The sequence below is a fragment of the Belonocnema kinseyi genome, chromosome 2, assembly GCF_010883055.1.
Source record: "Belonocnema kinseyi isolate 2016_QV_RU_SX_M_011 chromosome 2, B_treatae_v1, whole genome shotgun sequence".
Classification (NCBI taxonomy): domain Eukaryota; kingdom Metazoa; phylum Arthropoda; class Insecta; order Hymenoptera; family Cynipidae; genus Belonocnema; species Belonocnema kinseyi.
In genome coordinates this window covers 73,312,761-73,326,144 of record NC_046658.1, presented here as the reverse complement: position 1 = coordinate 73,326,144, position 13,384 = coordinate 73,312,761, and the positions used below count along the sequence as shown (strand labels likewise).

The 13,384-nt window shown below is 33.9% G+C and overlaps 2 protein-coding genes across 2 annotated transcripts in view; one reads left to right on the top strand and one right to left on the bottom strand.

The window, feature by feature from the left end:
* LOC117166823 (glucose dehydrogenase [FAD, quinone]-like) overlaps positions 1–9,247 on the top strand; it is a 15,986-nt gene extending 6,739 nt beyond the window's left edge. The window contains exons 3-5 of the mRNA XM_033351148.1: positions 6,468–6,632; positions 6,740–6,892; positions 6,984–9,247. Of these exons, the coding sequence (XP_033207039.1) occupies positions 6,468–6,632; positions 6,740–6,892; positions 6,984–8,270 (1,605 nt within the window). The 3' untranslated portion in view covers positions 8,271–9,247. The remainder of the gene's footprint in view (positions 1–6,467; positions 6,633–6,739; positions 6,893–6,983) is intronic.
* The window catches only part of LOC117166834 (flotillin-2), a 342,246-nt gene that overhangs the window by 84,187 nt on the left and 244,675 nt on the right, over positions 1–13,384 (bottom strand). The gene's annotated exons all lie outside the window — the stretch shown is intronic.

The following is a 13,384-nucleotide window of genomic DNA, read 5'->3' as shown; positions in this document are numbered from 1 at the left end:
TAATGCATAGTCGGACGTTATAACATGCATTATATATAATGCGTGGTTAGACGGCGTGAAGTTACGAGTACGAACCGTTGCAAAATCATGTTGCCCCACGATGAAAACTTTTCGACAAGAACCATGATTTATTACAGGAATGCGACCTAAGGATCAAATTTTTTTCAGATGCGGTGAGTTTGTAATCGATTGTAAAACAAATAAAGTGACGACAGTTTTTCACGGTGAAGTGTTGCGGAAGCCTCAGGGAACTAAGGAAAATAGTTAGAATTACCATTTTTCTATGGTCAATCTTTCTATGGTTATTTTAACTGAGAGATTAGTGATTTAACCAGTTTCTTAATTATGTGAACTGGTTTTATACACGGAAAAAAAATTCTTGAGGCGAACGAGTGAATTGAGAATATATTAAACTCAAAGAAAGTGTACGCTTGGATTAGTTAAAACGTTTAGTTAGAAGAGTTACACATTTAGTTACTTTATGTAAATTGTTCTCGTAAATCAGCTCCCGATTAGACCGTCGCCATTTTATTTCACTGCTCACATAATGCATCGATGCTCTTCCAATAATTGCTTCAGACACCTATTCTTAATATCCCTATTATAGCTATACTTATTAGGGGTTTGACTATATGATATCCCTGGTATATGGAAAATGGTCAAGGATATTCATTTTCGCTGACCCAGGGATCTTTCTAAATTCCTTCGTTCGTTTTCAGCTAAATGTTTGGCTATAATAAGGAATAATATTCCTGTCACAGCTCAATTTTTTTACCGTGTAGTTGAAATAACTAAAAAAAATGGTAACTAAAATAAAATGGTAATTTTAACCATTTTTTATATTCATAACTATCCATTTATACCTTATTGAGGTTTTGAAGTATTGAAATCCCTCTCCATAGTGATTGACATACATTAACCTTATGGCTTAACCTCAATTACACAAATTGCAATACCACACATTCAAAAAGCTTACAGGTAAAGCCTGATGTACTAAATCATGTGACATCCCAAAATCATTATTCATCCTGCAGCCGAATTTTTATTAGAAGCAATCGAATTAGTTTGAACTTTTATCTAAGGGAGAAGAAAAATGCAGAAAACCAAAACTCGCGAGCGCAGTCGGTTACTGGCAGATGAGTTTAGATACGTACGTTCAATAGCATCGAGTGCCCACAAAACAACACGCCCATCATCGGTTAAACGCAGTTAAAACACGACTAAGCGAGATTCACGAAAGGTCAAACAAGTGAAAAAGTTATATATAGTTTATAAGACAATGATATTTTTCATGTGATTTATGAATTTTTCTGTGTAGAACAAATAAGAAATATCAGTGTTTTATCCACTATATATAAATTACATATAATAACTTTTTCACCTGGGCATCCATCCGAGTCCTTACCGCGCGGTCCTTGTTTATAGTACGGGACTCAACAAGTCAAAAATTACCGCACATCTACTGCCGTCGGTCGTAATTGTAACTATTTTTTCTAGTTCTACGAGGTTCCCGCAATAATAGGTTCACCTAATAAACTTTTGTATTTTTGAATATGAAACCCCAGGTGAAAAAGTTATATATAATTTATATATAGTGGACAAAAGACTAATATTTTTTATTTTTTTTTGCATAGAAAAGTTGATAAAACAAATGAAAAATATCATTGTCTTATCCATTATACATAAACTATATATTTTTTTCACCTGGGATTATTAAATCTAAAATCACTAATAATAAGAGTATTGTTAAAAAGTTTTTTCTTCTTCAAATTTTTCTTTGAAAAAGAAAAATGTATACCCTTGTAAAACCTCTATTTATGTCGCGCCATGCCATCGGCGAGAAAATTCGAGTCCTCTGGCTTTCACGTTGAATAGGTATGTGAAGAAAAAATGGTAGGTTAATGAAAGAGGTATCATTTCAAAGGTGCAAATGTTGTACGGTAATGAGCCGAAAAGTAATATTCCAAAAAATTATTTGTAGCCTACAGATTTGAAAATCTGATGAAAAGTAACGAAATTTGATAGCTTTTAAAAACAGTGAACTTTGAAGCATAGTTTTTTATTGAAAAAATAATAGGAAAAACCTAAAAAAAATTCATGGGGTACATTAAACATTTCCGAACAGATTGCCATAGAAAAATTTTCAAAATATAAATAATTGTTCGTTTTTTGTGAATAAATATGCGACCGCATTATCTTCAGTCCTAATGAAAATAAGGAAGTGATTTAAATTAAAAGTAGTCAGTTTTTTATATAGGGAAGCAAGTGCGAGAGCCCAGCGTGGTGCCGTTTTTTCAGGGGATCGTCCTCGGTTTTCCTCACCACAGGGAAAGGGTATGAAATTTGTTCAAATTGTAAATTATTACAGACAGTTCAACTGACTACCTCCAATTTAAATCACTTCATTATCCTCATTAGAACTGAAGATATTGCGGTCGCATATTTATTCACAAAAAACGAACAATTATTTACATTTTGCAAATTTTTCGACGGCAATCTGTTCGGAAATGTTTAACGTGCCACCATGAATTTTTTTAGATTCTCCCTATTCATTTTTCAATAAGAAACTATGCTTCAAAGTTTACTGTTTTTAAAAGCTATCAAACGTCCTTACTTTTCATCACATTTTCAGATCTGTAAGCTACAAAATTTTTTTTTGGAATATTACTTTTCGGCTCATTAACGTACAACATTTGCACCTTTAAAATGATATCTCTTTCATTAATCTACCATTTTTTCTTCGCATACTTATTCAACGTCAAAACCTGAGGACTCGAATTTTCTCGCCGATAGTAGATGAGATATCACTTGCTTTCAATATTTCCTAAACAAGCTGGAGGCTCATACTTTTTCTTTAAAAAATTAAAATAAATGAATGCTAAGACTGGTCTGTTAGGGAGTATATAGTTGCTAATTTCAGCTGTTTTAACCGTAGTAGATATAATTATTTTTAATAAAGAAATGCAAAATATGCTTTATTTGCTAGCATAAGTCTTGTATATTGTACTTCATTACTTGACAACGGCTAACGGAATAGATCATCAATTTGGAGGTTATGCTTAGTGGTTAAAATTATAATCCAACTTTTATTAAAATGAGGATATCAATTTTTTAAATATACTTTTATTATTTTAATTATACTCAAGCATTTACGGGGTTTTATGCAATAACCCTTTATCGTCTGATAAAAAATACATTAAATATGCGACCTTTTTCAACATATGCAAAAGCACGAAACTCAAAATTAAATTTTAATTTTAATACTTTTTGCATGATACCATTTAGGCATTCAGTTCATATGTTTGAGGTTATAATGCCAACTTGCAATTTTATTTTAAAAATATTCGAATTATAAATTTTTATTTTGTAGTCATTCATATACATTAATAAATTAATCAGAAATAAATACTTAATTTCCTATTAAAATGATATCATATTATAAAATTAATTATCACTACTCCCAACAAATATTATTCTGGTAAACGATTCAGGTAAAAGATTAATGCAGCTAGCTATGCGGCGAATTTGCAGTTGTCCTAAAGCAAGGCTTCTAGCTTAAAGTAAGGAACAGTCACATGATAATTATATAAGCAAGAATTTTTATCATCCATTAAGTGATGAATAAAAGTCACAACAGAAGGAAAAAATAGAGAAAGTTTAACGGAATTAATTTAACAACACCTTTAATCTATATCCCTAATTGTGCATAAAAATGAAATTCAACTTCCCTTTGTCTAAGGGCGCATTATCATTTTTTTCGAATTACATAAAAACTATCTACTTATTATCTCAAGATGCGTGCTACTTCTTGAGCGAATGTATGACACTGCCGAAGTATATAATAAAAGCATTGTGACAATCACTCGATCGGTGAAGAGTTTTTTTGGTGCGGTAAAAGTCTGCATTTGAGACCTCATTGGGAAACCACACCCATAAACAAAATATAGTCTGCAACAGAATGAATTCAAGAATTTAAAACTGACATAATCTGCATGTGCAGTTGCAATTGAGCTGCCGGATCGAATAACGGCACATAAATTTTTTCGGGTCGAGCGGGATGAGCTCTCGTAGTTTTCAAAAGTTATTTAGAATATTAACTTTCAGAATTTTAATTACTGTAAGAAATTTGCTTCAAATCAGTGAAAACAAATTTTCGGAATTCTTCTTTTTGTCCTGTCAGGGTAAAGTTTCTTGTTTCAAAACATGATATTATTACAAAAGACCGATCAGACATTACTTTTTATTGCCATTACGTTCAAAAATTGGCAATTGAGCTAAAACCTACTTCTTATCTGATAGAGAAAATTAAAAAAGAAATAATTATATAGAAAATTAAAAAAGTTAAATTTAAATTATTTTAAGTTATTATTCTTTTTTTAACCATTTTTGATCATTCAAGACAAGAAAAAAATCCTCTAATCGTGTAGAGTGATATTATATTGATCATGTACACTGTGAAAAATACGTTTTGAAAAATGGAACTTCAAACTGTAAATTTACACATATAAAATGTCCCTTTAAACGCACTAAAATTACAGGTTAGAAAGCAAATTTCTACATGTTGTGTAGAATGACATCTCTTACAGGTTTAATTCTATGACTGCATGAATTCATACGACGTGTTGAGTATCACTACGTTCAGAGTATGTAAAAAAAAGACTCACGCTGTACATAGTAAGATTCCCCAGACTGGTAAAATTACCGACTGAGCCTAAATTTCTATTTTCTAACGAAAATTTCTCCACTTTATAGTAATTTTAGATTCGCCCGTATAATATTCCACATTTGTGTAATTTTCGCGATGGAGCTTTCTTTTTTGCTCTTTTGTTCGCGTGTCATGAGCGAAGCATGCATTTTAGTTTGCAAACCTTATTGCTCACTTTCGGCGAAAGCGTGAATGCGACTGACTGATTTTAAATTATAAATGTTATACCATATACGCTTGCGTGATCATAAATATATTTTTAATATGATCTTAATGATATAAGTATTTCAGGTTAGGTTGATATTTTTGAGAAATTTTTTAACTTTGTTGAACGTTGTTCAATTTTACGTGCCATATTAAGTTTCACTTCAGTTGAGAATTTTACACTTTTGTTCAATTTTAGACATTTCTATACTAATTTCACGCCGCTGCGCGTAAATACACTTTTTACATACGTTTAGCGTACTAAAATTCCACAACCTTTTTTTACAATGTAATACAACCACGACTTTTGAAAGAGCTGACCAATTTCTTAACATTAGAATTTGTAAATCGTATACAAGGTGATAATACGTGAAAGTTAATGAAGCTGAAATAGCAGAAAATCAATCAGGGGGGTAGGGTATCGATGCAGTCATGCTCGGAGGAAGCGCGCCTAATGAATAATCAAACACTTTCAGCACAAGAAGTTGTAATTGATAGTTAATCGCTTATTTAAGTTCCTGGCATTTAGAGATTGGGATAATCACCAGCCTGCCCTAAGTTTGAGCTTTTTTAAACCTACTTAAAGTGCTATATTTTAAATATTTATATACAAAGTTTGAAAGATAAATTAAAAGACTCGAGATTATAAGGTTTTCCTACAAATCTTTAAAAACAAACTGAAACTAATCGAAATATCTCAAAGAATTCGATTTTAATGATATAATAACTTAAATAAGAAGTAGATAGGCGATTATATACTAAAAGTACATTAATTTTACATTTTTCCTAATTTAATCAGTATATTTTCAAATTATGTTAAACAATAAGACTAGAATTGGCCCATCACGTCAGGATTTTAAGATATTTGAGGTTAGGTACCCAAAAAATGGCGTTTTTGGCTACGTTTGAGGTTGTGTACAGAAGGCACAAATTTTTTGGGGATTTTTTCTTTAGTTGTTTCATATAGTACTGCTCTTTCTCTTTAATTTAAGAGTCGCAGAGTTCAATTACCATTTTTCTTTACCAAATTACGCCAATTTGAAATTACGAGATATATACCATCATGTCTTGAGCATTTTCTTTAAATACTTGAAGACAGACATTTTCTACTGGGTGTTTTCTCTTGAAAATTTGTACTTGGGGGTGTTCGAGGTTGTTGAAATCCCCAAAAAATTTTTGTCTTCTGTACACAATATCAAAAGTAGCCAAAAACGCCATTTTTGGGTACATAACATCAAATATCTTAAAATCCTGACGTGATGGGCCAATTCTGACCCCGGATTCGGATTCTACATAAAACTTTACTTCGGAAATGACCCTCCACTTTCCACTAACAAAATCACGTTGGCCTATGCAATCTATTACCACTTAGAATCGACAGAATTTAAGTAAAATAAAATCCCACTTATGTCAAAATCATCACATGCGCTTGTGCCTTTCGACCACAGAATTGATGAGTTATATTTCGATTCAAGAAATTTTCATGATTTCTTTATTACGTAAATTATTATTTTATTTTATTTAAACCATAATAAACTGTATTTATGTATACTTTTAGGTACTTTTGTTGGAAGCTGGTATCGAAGAGCCAAAAGTAGCCGATGTGCCTGCCTTTGCTCCTATGCTTCAAGGAAGCAACATCGACTGGATGTATCGTACGCAGCCAGAAGGAAAATCTTGTCGTTCGAGAATAAACGGGGGTTGCAGTTGGGCTCGTGGAAAAGTGAGCAATGTATATTTTTAAGAAAAAATATAATTCTGTCTATTTGAAACCAATTTTACATCATTTTAATTCACCAAATTAAACGAAAGTATATTTTTAATTTCTAGGTAATGGGTGGTTCAAGTACAATAAACTATATGATATATATCCGAGGCAATCCTCAAGATTATGACACGTGGGCTGAAATGGGAAATCCTGGCTGGAGTTACAGGGAAGTTCTCCACTATTTCAAGAAATCAGAAGACAATGAAGATGAAGATGTAAGAAAACTGGACGCAAAATTTGGTGCAACATGCAAATAAACCTGAATCACTATCCAAAATTTCTCTTAACAACCTTAAATGTTTTCAGATTGTTCGCAAGAGTCCTCATTATCATGGAACTGGAGGATATCAAACAGTAGAGCGATTCCCCTATACAGATCCAAATTCATTGGTGCTAATCAAAGCCTGGGAGGAAATTGGCTACAACAAAATAGATGCCAACACAGAAGAGCAAATTGGAGTTATGAAATTGCAAACTACATCAATACATGGACTACGACAAAGCACAAATGGTGCATTCATCAGACCCATTAGGAAAAAGAGATCTAATCTCTTTATTGAGACACAAGTTCATGTAACAAGGATCCTCATTGATCCAAAATCAAAAAAAGCTATAGGTGTGGAGTTCATGGATACAGTCACTGGATACACGAAAACAGCCATGGTTAGTAAAGAAGTTATTATTTCAGCTGGCAGTATCAATTCTCCAAAAATTCTGAAACTTTCTGGAATAGGACCAGCCGATGAACTTAAAAATCATGGAATCGAGGTGATTTATGACTCTGCAGTAGGAAAAAATCTTCAGGACCATGTAACTATGAATGGATTAGTAATTGACTTGAATAATAAAACAATGAAAATGGCAGATATTGAGCAAATGAAGAATGATGTTTATGAATTTCTGGATACACACAATGGTCCTTTATCTTCAACAGCAACTGTCCAAGTTGGTGCTTTTGCTCAGACGAAATATGAAGTAAGCTACAAAGCTCCAGATCTTCAGTATAGCTTCGATGGAAACAATATCCACGATTTTCTGTCTAAGGATATGGCTGCTGAGATTAAGGCACTGCCTTTGACTTATTACGATTCAATCAACATCAAGCCGATTTTACTTTATCCCAGAAGTAGAGGATTCATCAGGCTGAATAATACAGATCCAGTTTGGGGATCACCTCTTATTTATCCCAGATATTTTACATCTAGGCCCGACCTAAATATTATGATTGAAGGCATCAGAATTGGACAACAGTTATTCCATACAAATACTTTCAGAAAACATGGTTGGCATATGGTTGATGTTCCACTACTACCTTGTCAAGAGCATATTTTTGACAGTGATGAATATTGGGCTTGTGTTTTGATGGAATTTACTGGAACAATATATCATCCTACAAGTACATGCAAAATGGGACCAAAAGAAGACCCAGAAGCTGTTGTTGATCCGAGGTTAAGAGTGTATGGAGTGAGTAATCTTCGAGTTGTCGATGCATCTATCATGCCAGTTATTGTCCGAGGTAACACGAATGCACCAACAATTATGATTGCTGAGAAAGCTAGCGACATGATCAAGGAGGATTGGCGTGCGAGCTGAAATCTGATATCAAAATTATAAACATCATAAGGAAATCGTAAACTTAAAACTAAGATTATAGACGTTAGAGGCAAAAAAGCGTCTATCTTTTACTCGCTTCTTCTAAAGTTGTTTTAGTTACTGTGTAAAATTATGTTGCAAAATTCGTTACTGAAGTAGCGGGTGTTCCTATACTTAATATATTCGACGAGATTCGATTAAGATTATTTTATACAAATTGCTGTTATTGTACATCCAAATATTTTATTTGTCAATTTACAATTATTTATCTAAAAAAGCAAAACTTTAGAAAGAAATATTATGCAGTTAAACTATGTTTTTAATCGATGGTGCGATCTTAGAACTTATAACTAAATTGAAAATGTAACCTAAGTCAGTTGTTCAAATTTTACCACCCTAAAAAATGGGTTTCAAACCCATTTCTAATTCGTAGTCAAATGCACTGTAATATAACAATATTTAATTTTTTTAAATAGAAATATATTCTAAAACATGATAATTAAATCAAATAAATTGCATACGCTTTTTTACGAAACATGTTTGTTGTCTTTTATGATGCCTATTTCTTTACTAAGGCCCAACATATAAAATAATAATACTACACTGAGAAAAAAAATAATGTCCCAAAAACAAAATAATTTTGTACAGCAGTTTTAGTTGTTCTTGCCAATATTTGGTTGCAACTACGAAAAAAGTAGTTGGAGTTACAAAACAATTTATTTGGCTCAAAGAAAAAAGCTTATCAGGGACTTTTTGTTGAGTGTACCTAAGAATTTTGTTGAGCGTACCAAACACGCAGCCGCGCAAGCGAAAAACCTAGAACTATTTTCATGTTTACTTATTAAGTTGTTAGATAAACACTGCTAAATAAACTAATGATCAAGAAAGACATTTAATAATGTAATGTTTAATTGTATTATTATAAATTACAATTTGTTTAAAATATTAATTTTAATGAAATATCGAAGCAATGTTGCAGAACGAATGTATTATTGAAATGAATAACACGTGAATTCTAAATGAATCTAAAAATCTACAGCTGCTTCACTGCATTTCTCCCTTCCTCAACGAGTGAGTCACGCCTACCCCGAAAGGGCAATGGAATAATATTCTAACAATAATGTAAATTGATGCAAACCTTTCCGAGAGATAATTAACATCGACCTTCACTTGAATCATATACCATTTTTTCCGGTTGTGATAAATGTAACTAATCAAGATTGCTTGTTTTTGGACTCAGAAAAAAATTCAATTTGAGAAAATTATTGCTTAAAAGTATGCCATTCATTTTGCGCAAAACTTTGTATGAAAAAAACTATTTAGATAATACTTCCATCCTTAAGAAAACATTTTTTATACAAAATTGCATGGCCAGAACGCCGCACCGTGGAGACTGTTCGAACTTGATTGTCCAATCAAATCATTAGAAAAAAACTTACGAGGATGGAAAGCCAAATCGTATTGATATTATATCCGTTATCCCTATTGATCACAGGAAAAACTGAGGGTTCACTAAAGTGCGGCTCAAATAAAAGTTGGTATCTTTCAGATCTTGAGCTTCAAAAGATACCTGTTGAGAGTCAAAGGCTGGTAAGTCCCTAAACATACGTGTATGGCAAAGTTCCGAAATTCCGAAAAGTGGTTAACAATAACATGTTTTTTAAAATTACTCGAGAACTGTTGATTTTAGGTGGAATATGGTGATGTGAAAAAATGCTCATAATTTTATAGTGTACAAAAAAGGTTCTATCTATTGAGGACCTATTATCAACGGCTGCGCTATAAATTGGGATTAGCTGCACAATTCTTTTATTTCTGAACAAATAAAATAAAATCTCAAATATCCTTTCAAAAACGTCGGAAATATATCAGGCGATTTGTACTGGAGCAAATGCAGGTTCCTGTTAACAAAAAAAACGACTAAGTCATTTGCATGACACACTATCAGTATAAAATGAGCTCAACTTCAGTGTACAATTTGAAATGTTTAAGGGGATGCTTTTGAGATGAAGCTTCTTGCAAGGTTCCTCAATTTTCATACAATACATTTTCAAATTTGTAAGTCAGAATAATAATATTTAAGGCCTCTTTTAAAGCTTTAAACAAGTAAATTTCAAAATTTAAGTTATGATATCGGAAGCAGCGGTGATTATGAGTCCTAATGGCAGCAATGGGAGCGGGGGCGAGAACGGTTACCTCTTTCGATGATATTGAACCCTTCGAAATTTTGTTGCTCACTTTTCCCGACAATAGACTTGGCCTTTGGGTGGCCGTGACGTCACTGCAATGCAGGTTCTCAATGAGGAAAATTTCAAAAATAAAAATAAAATTATAAAATAAAATTAATGCAATGCACATTAAGTCATCTTTTTATTTGATGAAAAATATATTCTGCTTGATAATTGGAATAAGAGTAATTACAAACATATCCTTAAGAAACTATAAAAAACCATAATTACAAAAATGAATTTTTTATTTTCAAACGCAGTGAATAAGACAATTAACAATAAATATAACATAATTTTGAAATGTCTATAACTCGGATTAATTTTGTACTTTATTCCCTAAGCATTAGAAAATTGTGAATTGTGACACGTTTTTATTATTGCTTGCGATGAGCATGATAACTCCGGGAACAATTGTCTGCAATTCAAAATCCAAAAGTACAAGTATTAGACTTGCTATAGGTCAGATGATTCCGGAAAATTAGGGAATGCCAGGGAAAACATGATAAAGTTCGGGCTTTTTCGATAAAGTGAAATTATTTGTATTATTATCATTAAAAAACGCAACAGCATATGATAGGGAGTATGAAGGTAGGGAATGAGATAGGGTCCGAGCTTTTCCCGGCCATAGTTACACTAAGAAGAGGCGTCAGTAAGCGTGGCAGAGGGAGAAAGGAAAAAGGGTGCGAACGAAACACGAAAATGGGAATCTGGGAGGTAGATAAATTAAACGAATTTAAACAAAAGATGGAAAAGGAGAAGGTTAGGTATGAAAAAGAGGAGGGAATAGACTCGTTAGTTGAAAGGTTGAAGGGGTCCATTGAAAAGGTAAAGGATGAGCTGGGTACTAATGAAGAAAGAGTAGGGGGAAAGAGAGGCTGGTGGGACGAGGAATGCTGGGAGAGTAAAGAGAGAATAAAAGAGTGTGTGAGCAAATGGAGAAGAGGGGAAATAGAGAAGGAGGACTATAACAGCAGGAGAAAAGCACATGAGAAGATGCTGGAAATAAAAAGACAGAGGGGAAAGGAAGAATATAAAGCAGAGGAAGAAGAAGCGATCAAAGAAGGTAGGGTGTGGGATGTGATAAATAGGGATAGAGGGGAAAGGAAGGACGTTAACGAAGAAATAGAAATAGAGGAATGGACGGATTATTTTAAGGATCTATTAGGGGGAGAGCAAAATAAGATCAAAGGGGAAAAGTGTAGGATAGTCCAAGGAGAAATGGAGGAAGGGAACGAGATAACAAGAAAAGAAGTGGATGAAGCAATAAATAGGTTAAAAAGAAACAAGACGACGGGAGAAGATGGGATGGAGAACGAAGCGATGAAGTTTGGAGGAGAAGGGATTAGGGATGGGATGTGGAAGATCTGCAACAAGGTATGGAAAGGGGAAGGTTGGCTGGAAGAGTGGATGATGGGACTGGTGGTACCAGGGGAAGGAAAGAAGGTAGGGGAATACAGAGGGATCACTCTCATGTCAGTCGGCTATAAAATATATGCAGAAATCTTAAGAAATAGGTTGGAGAGTCAGGTAGAACAAAAAGAAAGTATCCCACATAATCAGACGGGATTTAGAAAAGGAATGGGAACTATAGACAACATCTACGTACTTAACTATTTAGTTAACAGAAATGTGGAGAGAAAGAAAGGGAGACTAGTCGCTTTGTTCGTAGATTTCAAAGCAGGTGTGTAGAGAAAAAGTTAGTGGAGAGGATAAAGGAAATTTTTACTGAAACCAGGATTAGGGTGAAAATAGGACAGAAAAAAGGGCAGGTTTTCTGGACAAGCCGAGGTCTAAGGCAAGAGTGCCCTTTGAGTCCGTTACTATTTAGTATCCTATTGGCAGACTTACAGGAGAAGCTAAAGGAGAAAGGGAAAGGAGGAACGGGTTTGGGTAATAGCAAACTATACTCTCTAGCATACGCGGACGTTGTAGTTCTATTAGCAGATGATGAGAAGGGGATGAACCTAATGATGAGAATCTTCGAAGAGTATGTGGGAACAAAAGAGCTGATGGTGAACGTAGATAAGACAAAGGTGATTTGTTTCAGAAATAGAAAGAGCAAAATAAATTACGTTTGGAGGATGAACGGACAAAAAGTGGAAATTGTGGAGGAGTTCTATTACCTAGGTTTTTGGTTTGAGGCAGAAAGAGGAAACGAGCTGCAGGTGAGAAAAAGAATTGAATGTGCGAGTAAAGTAATGGGCCAAGTATGGGGTATAGGAAAGAGAAGGTTCAAGAACGATTGGAGAAAGAGGGTCTGGTTGTTTGATGCGTTGGTGTGGGCGGTGTTGTGTTATGGTGTGGAGATCTGGGGATGGAAGAAACATAGGAAAGTAGAGAGTATGCATGAGTGATTCCTGAGGTGGGTAATGGGGGTTAGCTGGAGTTGCCCAGGATATATGTTAAAAGAAGAGTTAGGAAGAGAAAATATGGTTACGAGACAAATTAAGAGAGCATGGAGGTTTAAGGAGAAGTTAAAAAGGGGAGAGGGAAGTAAAATTGCACAAGCATGTTTCGACGAAATTCGGAACAATGAAGCGAGAGGTAATGTGGGAAATTCAAAATGGGAGGTAGAAAGGAGAAAAATGAGAAGGGTGTGTAATACTCGAGAAGAGGTTATGGAGTGGCAGGACATAGAGTAAGAGCTATTGGTTAAACAAGGAGAAGAGAGATGGACAAAGATTATACATTCGAGGTACAATAGACGGTATATGATGGTCAAAGGGTTGACGGAACCAGAATATCTGCAAAAAATAAAAAAGGAAGAAAAATGGAGTAAGGTTCTACGGTTCAGAATGGGAGAAGGAGTGAGAGCATGCAGATATTGGATGAATGAAGAGGAGAATTTATGCAGAGTATGTGGATACGAAATGGAGTCATGGGCAC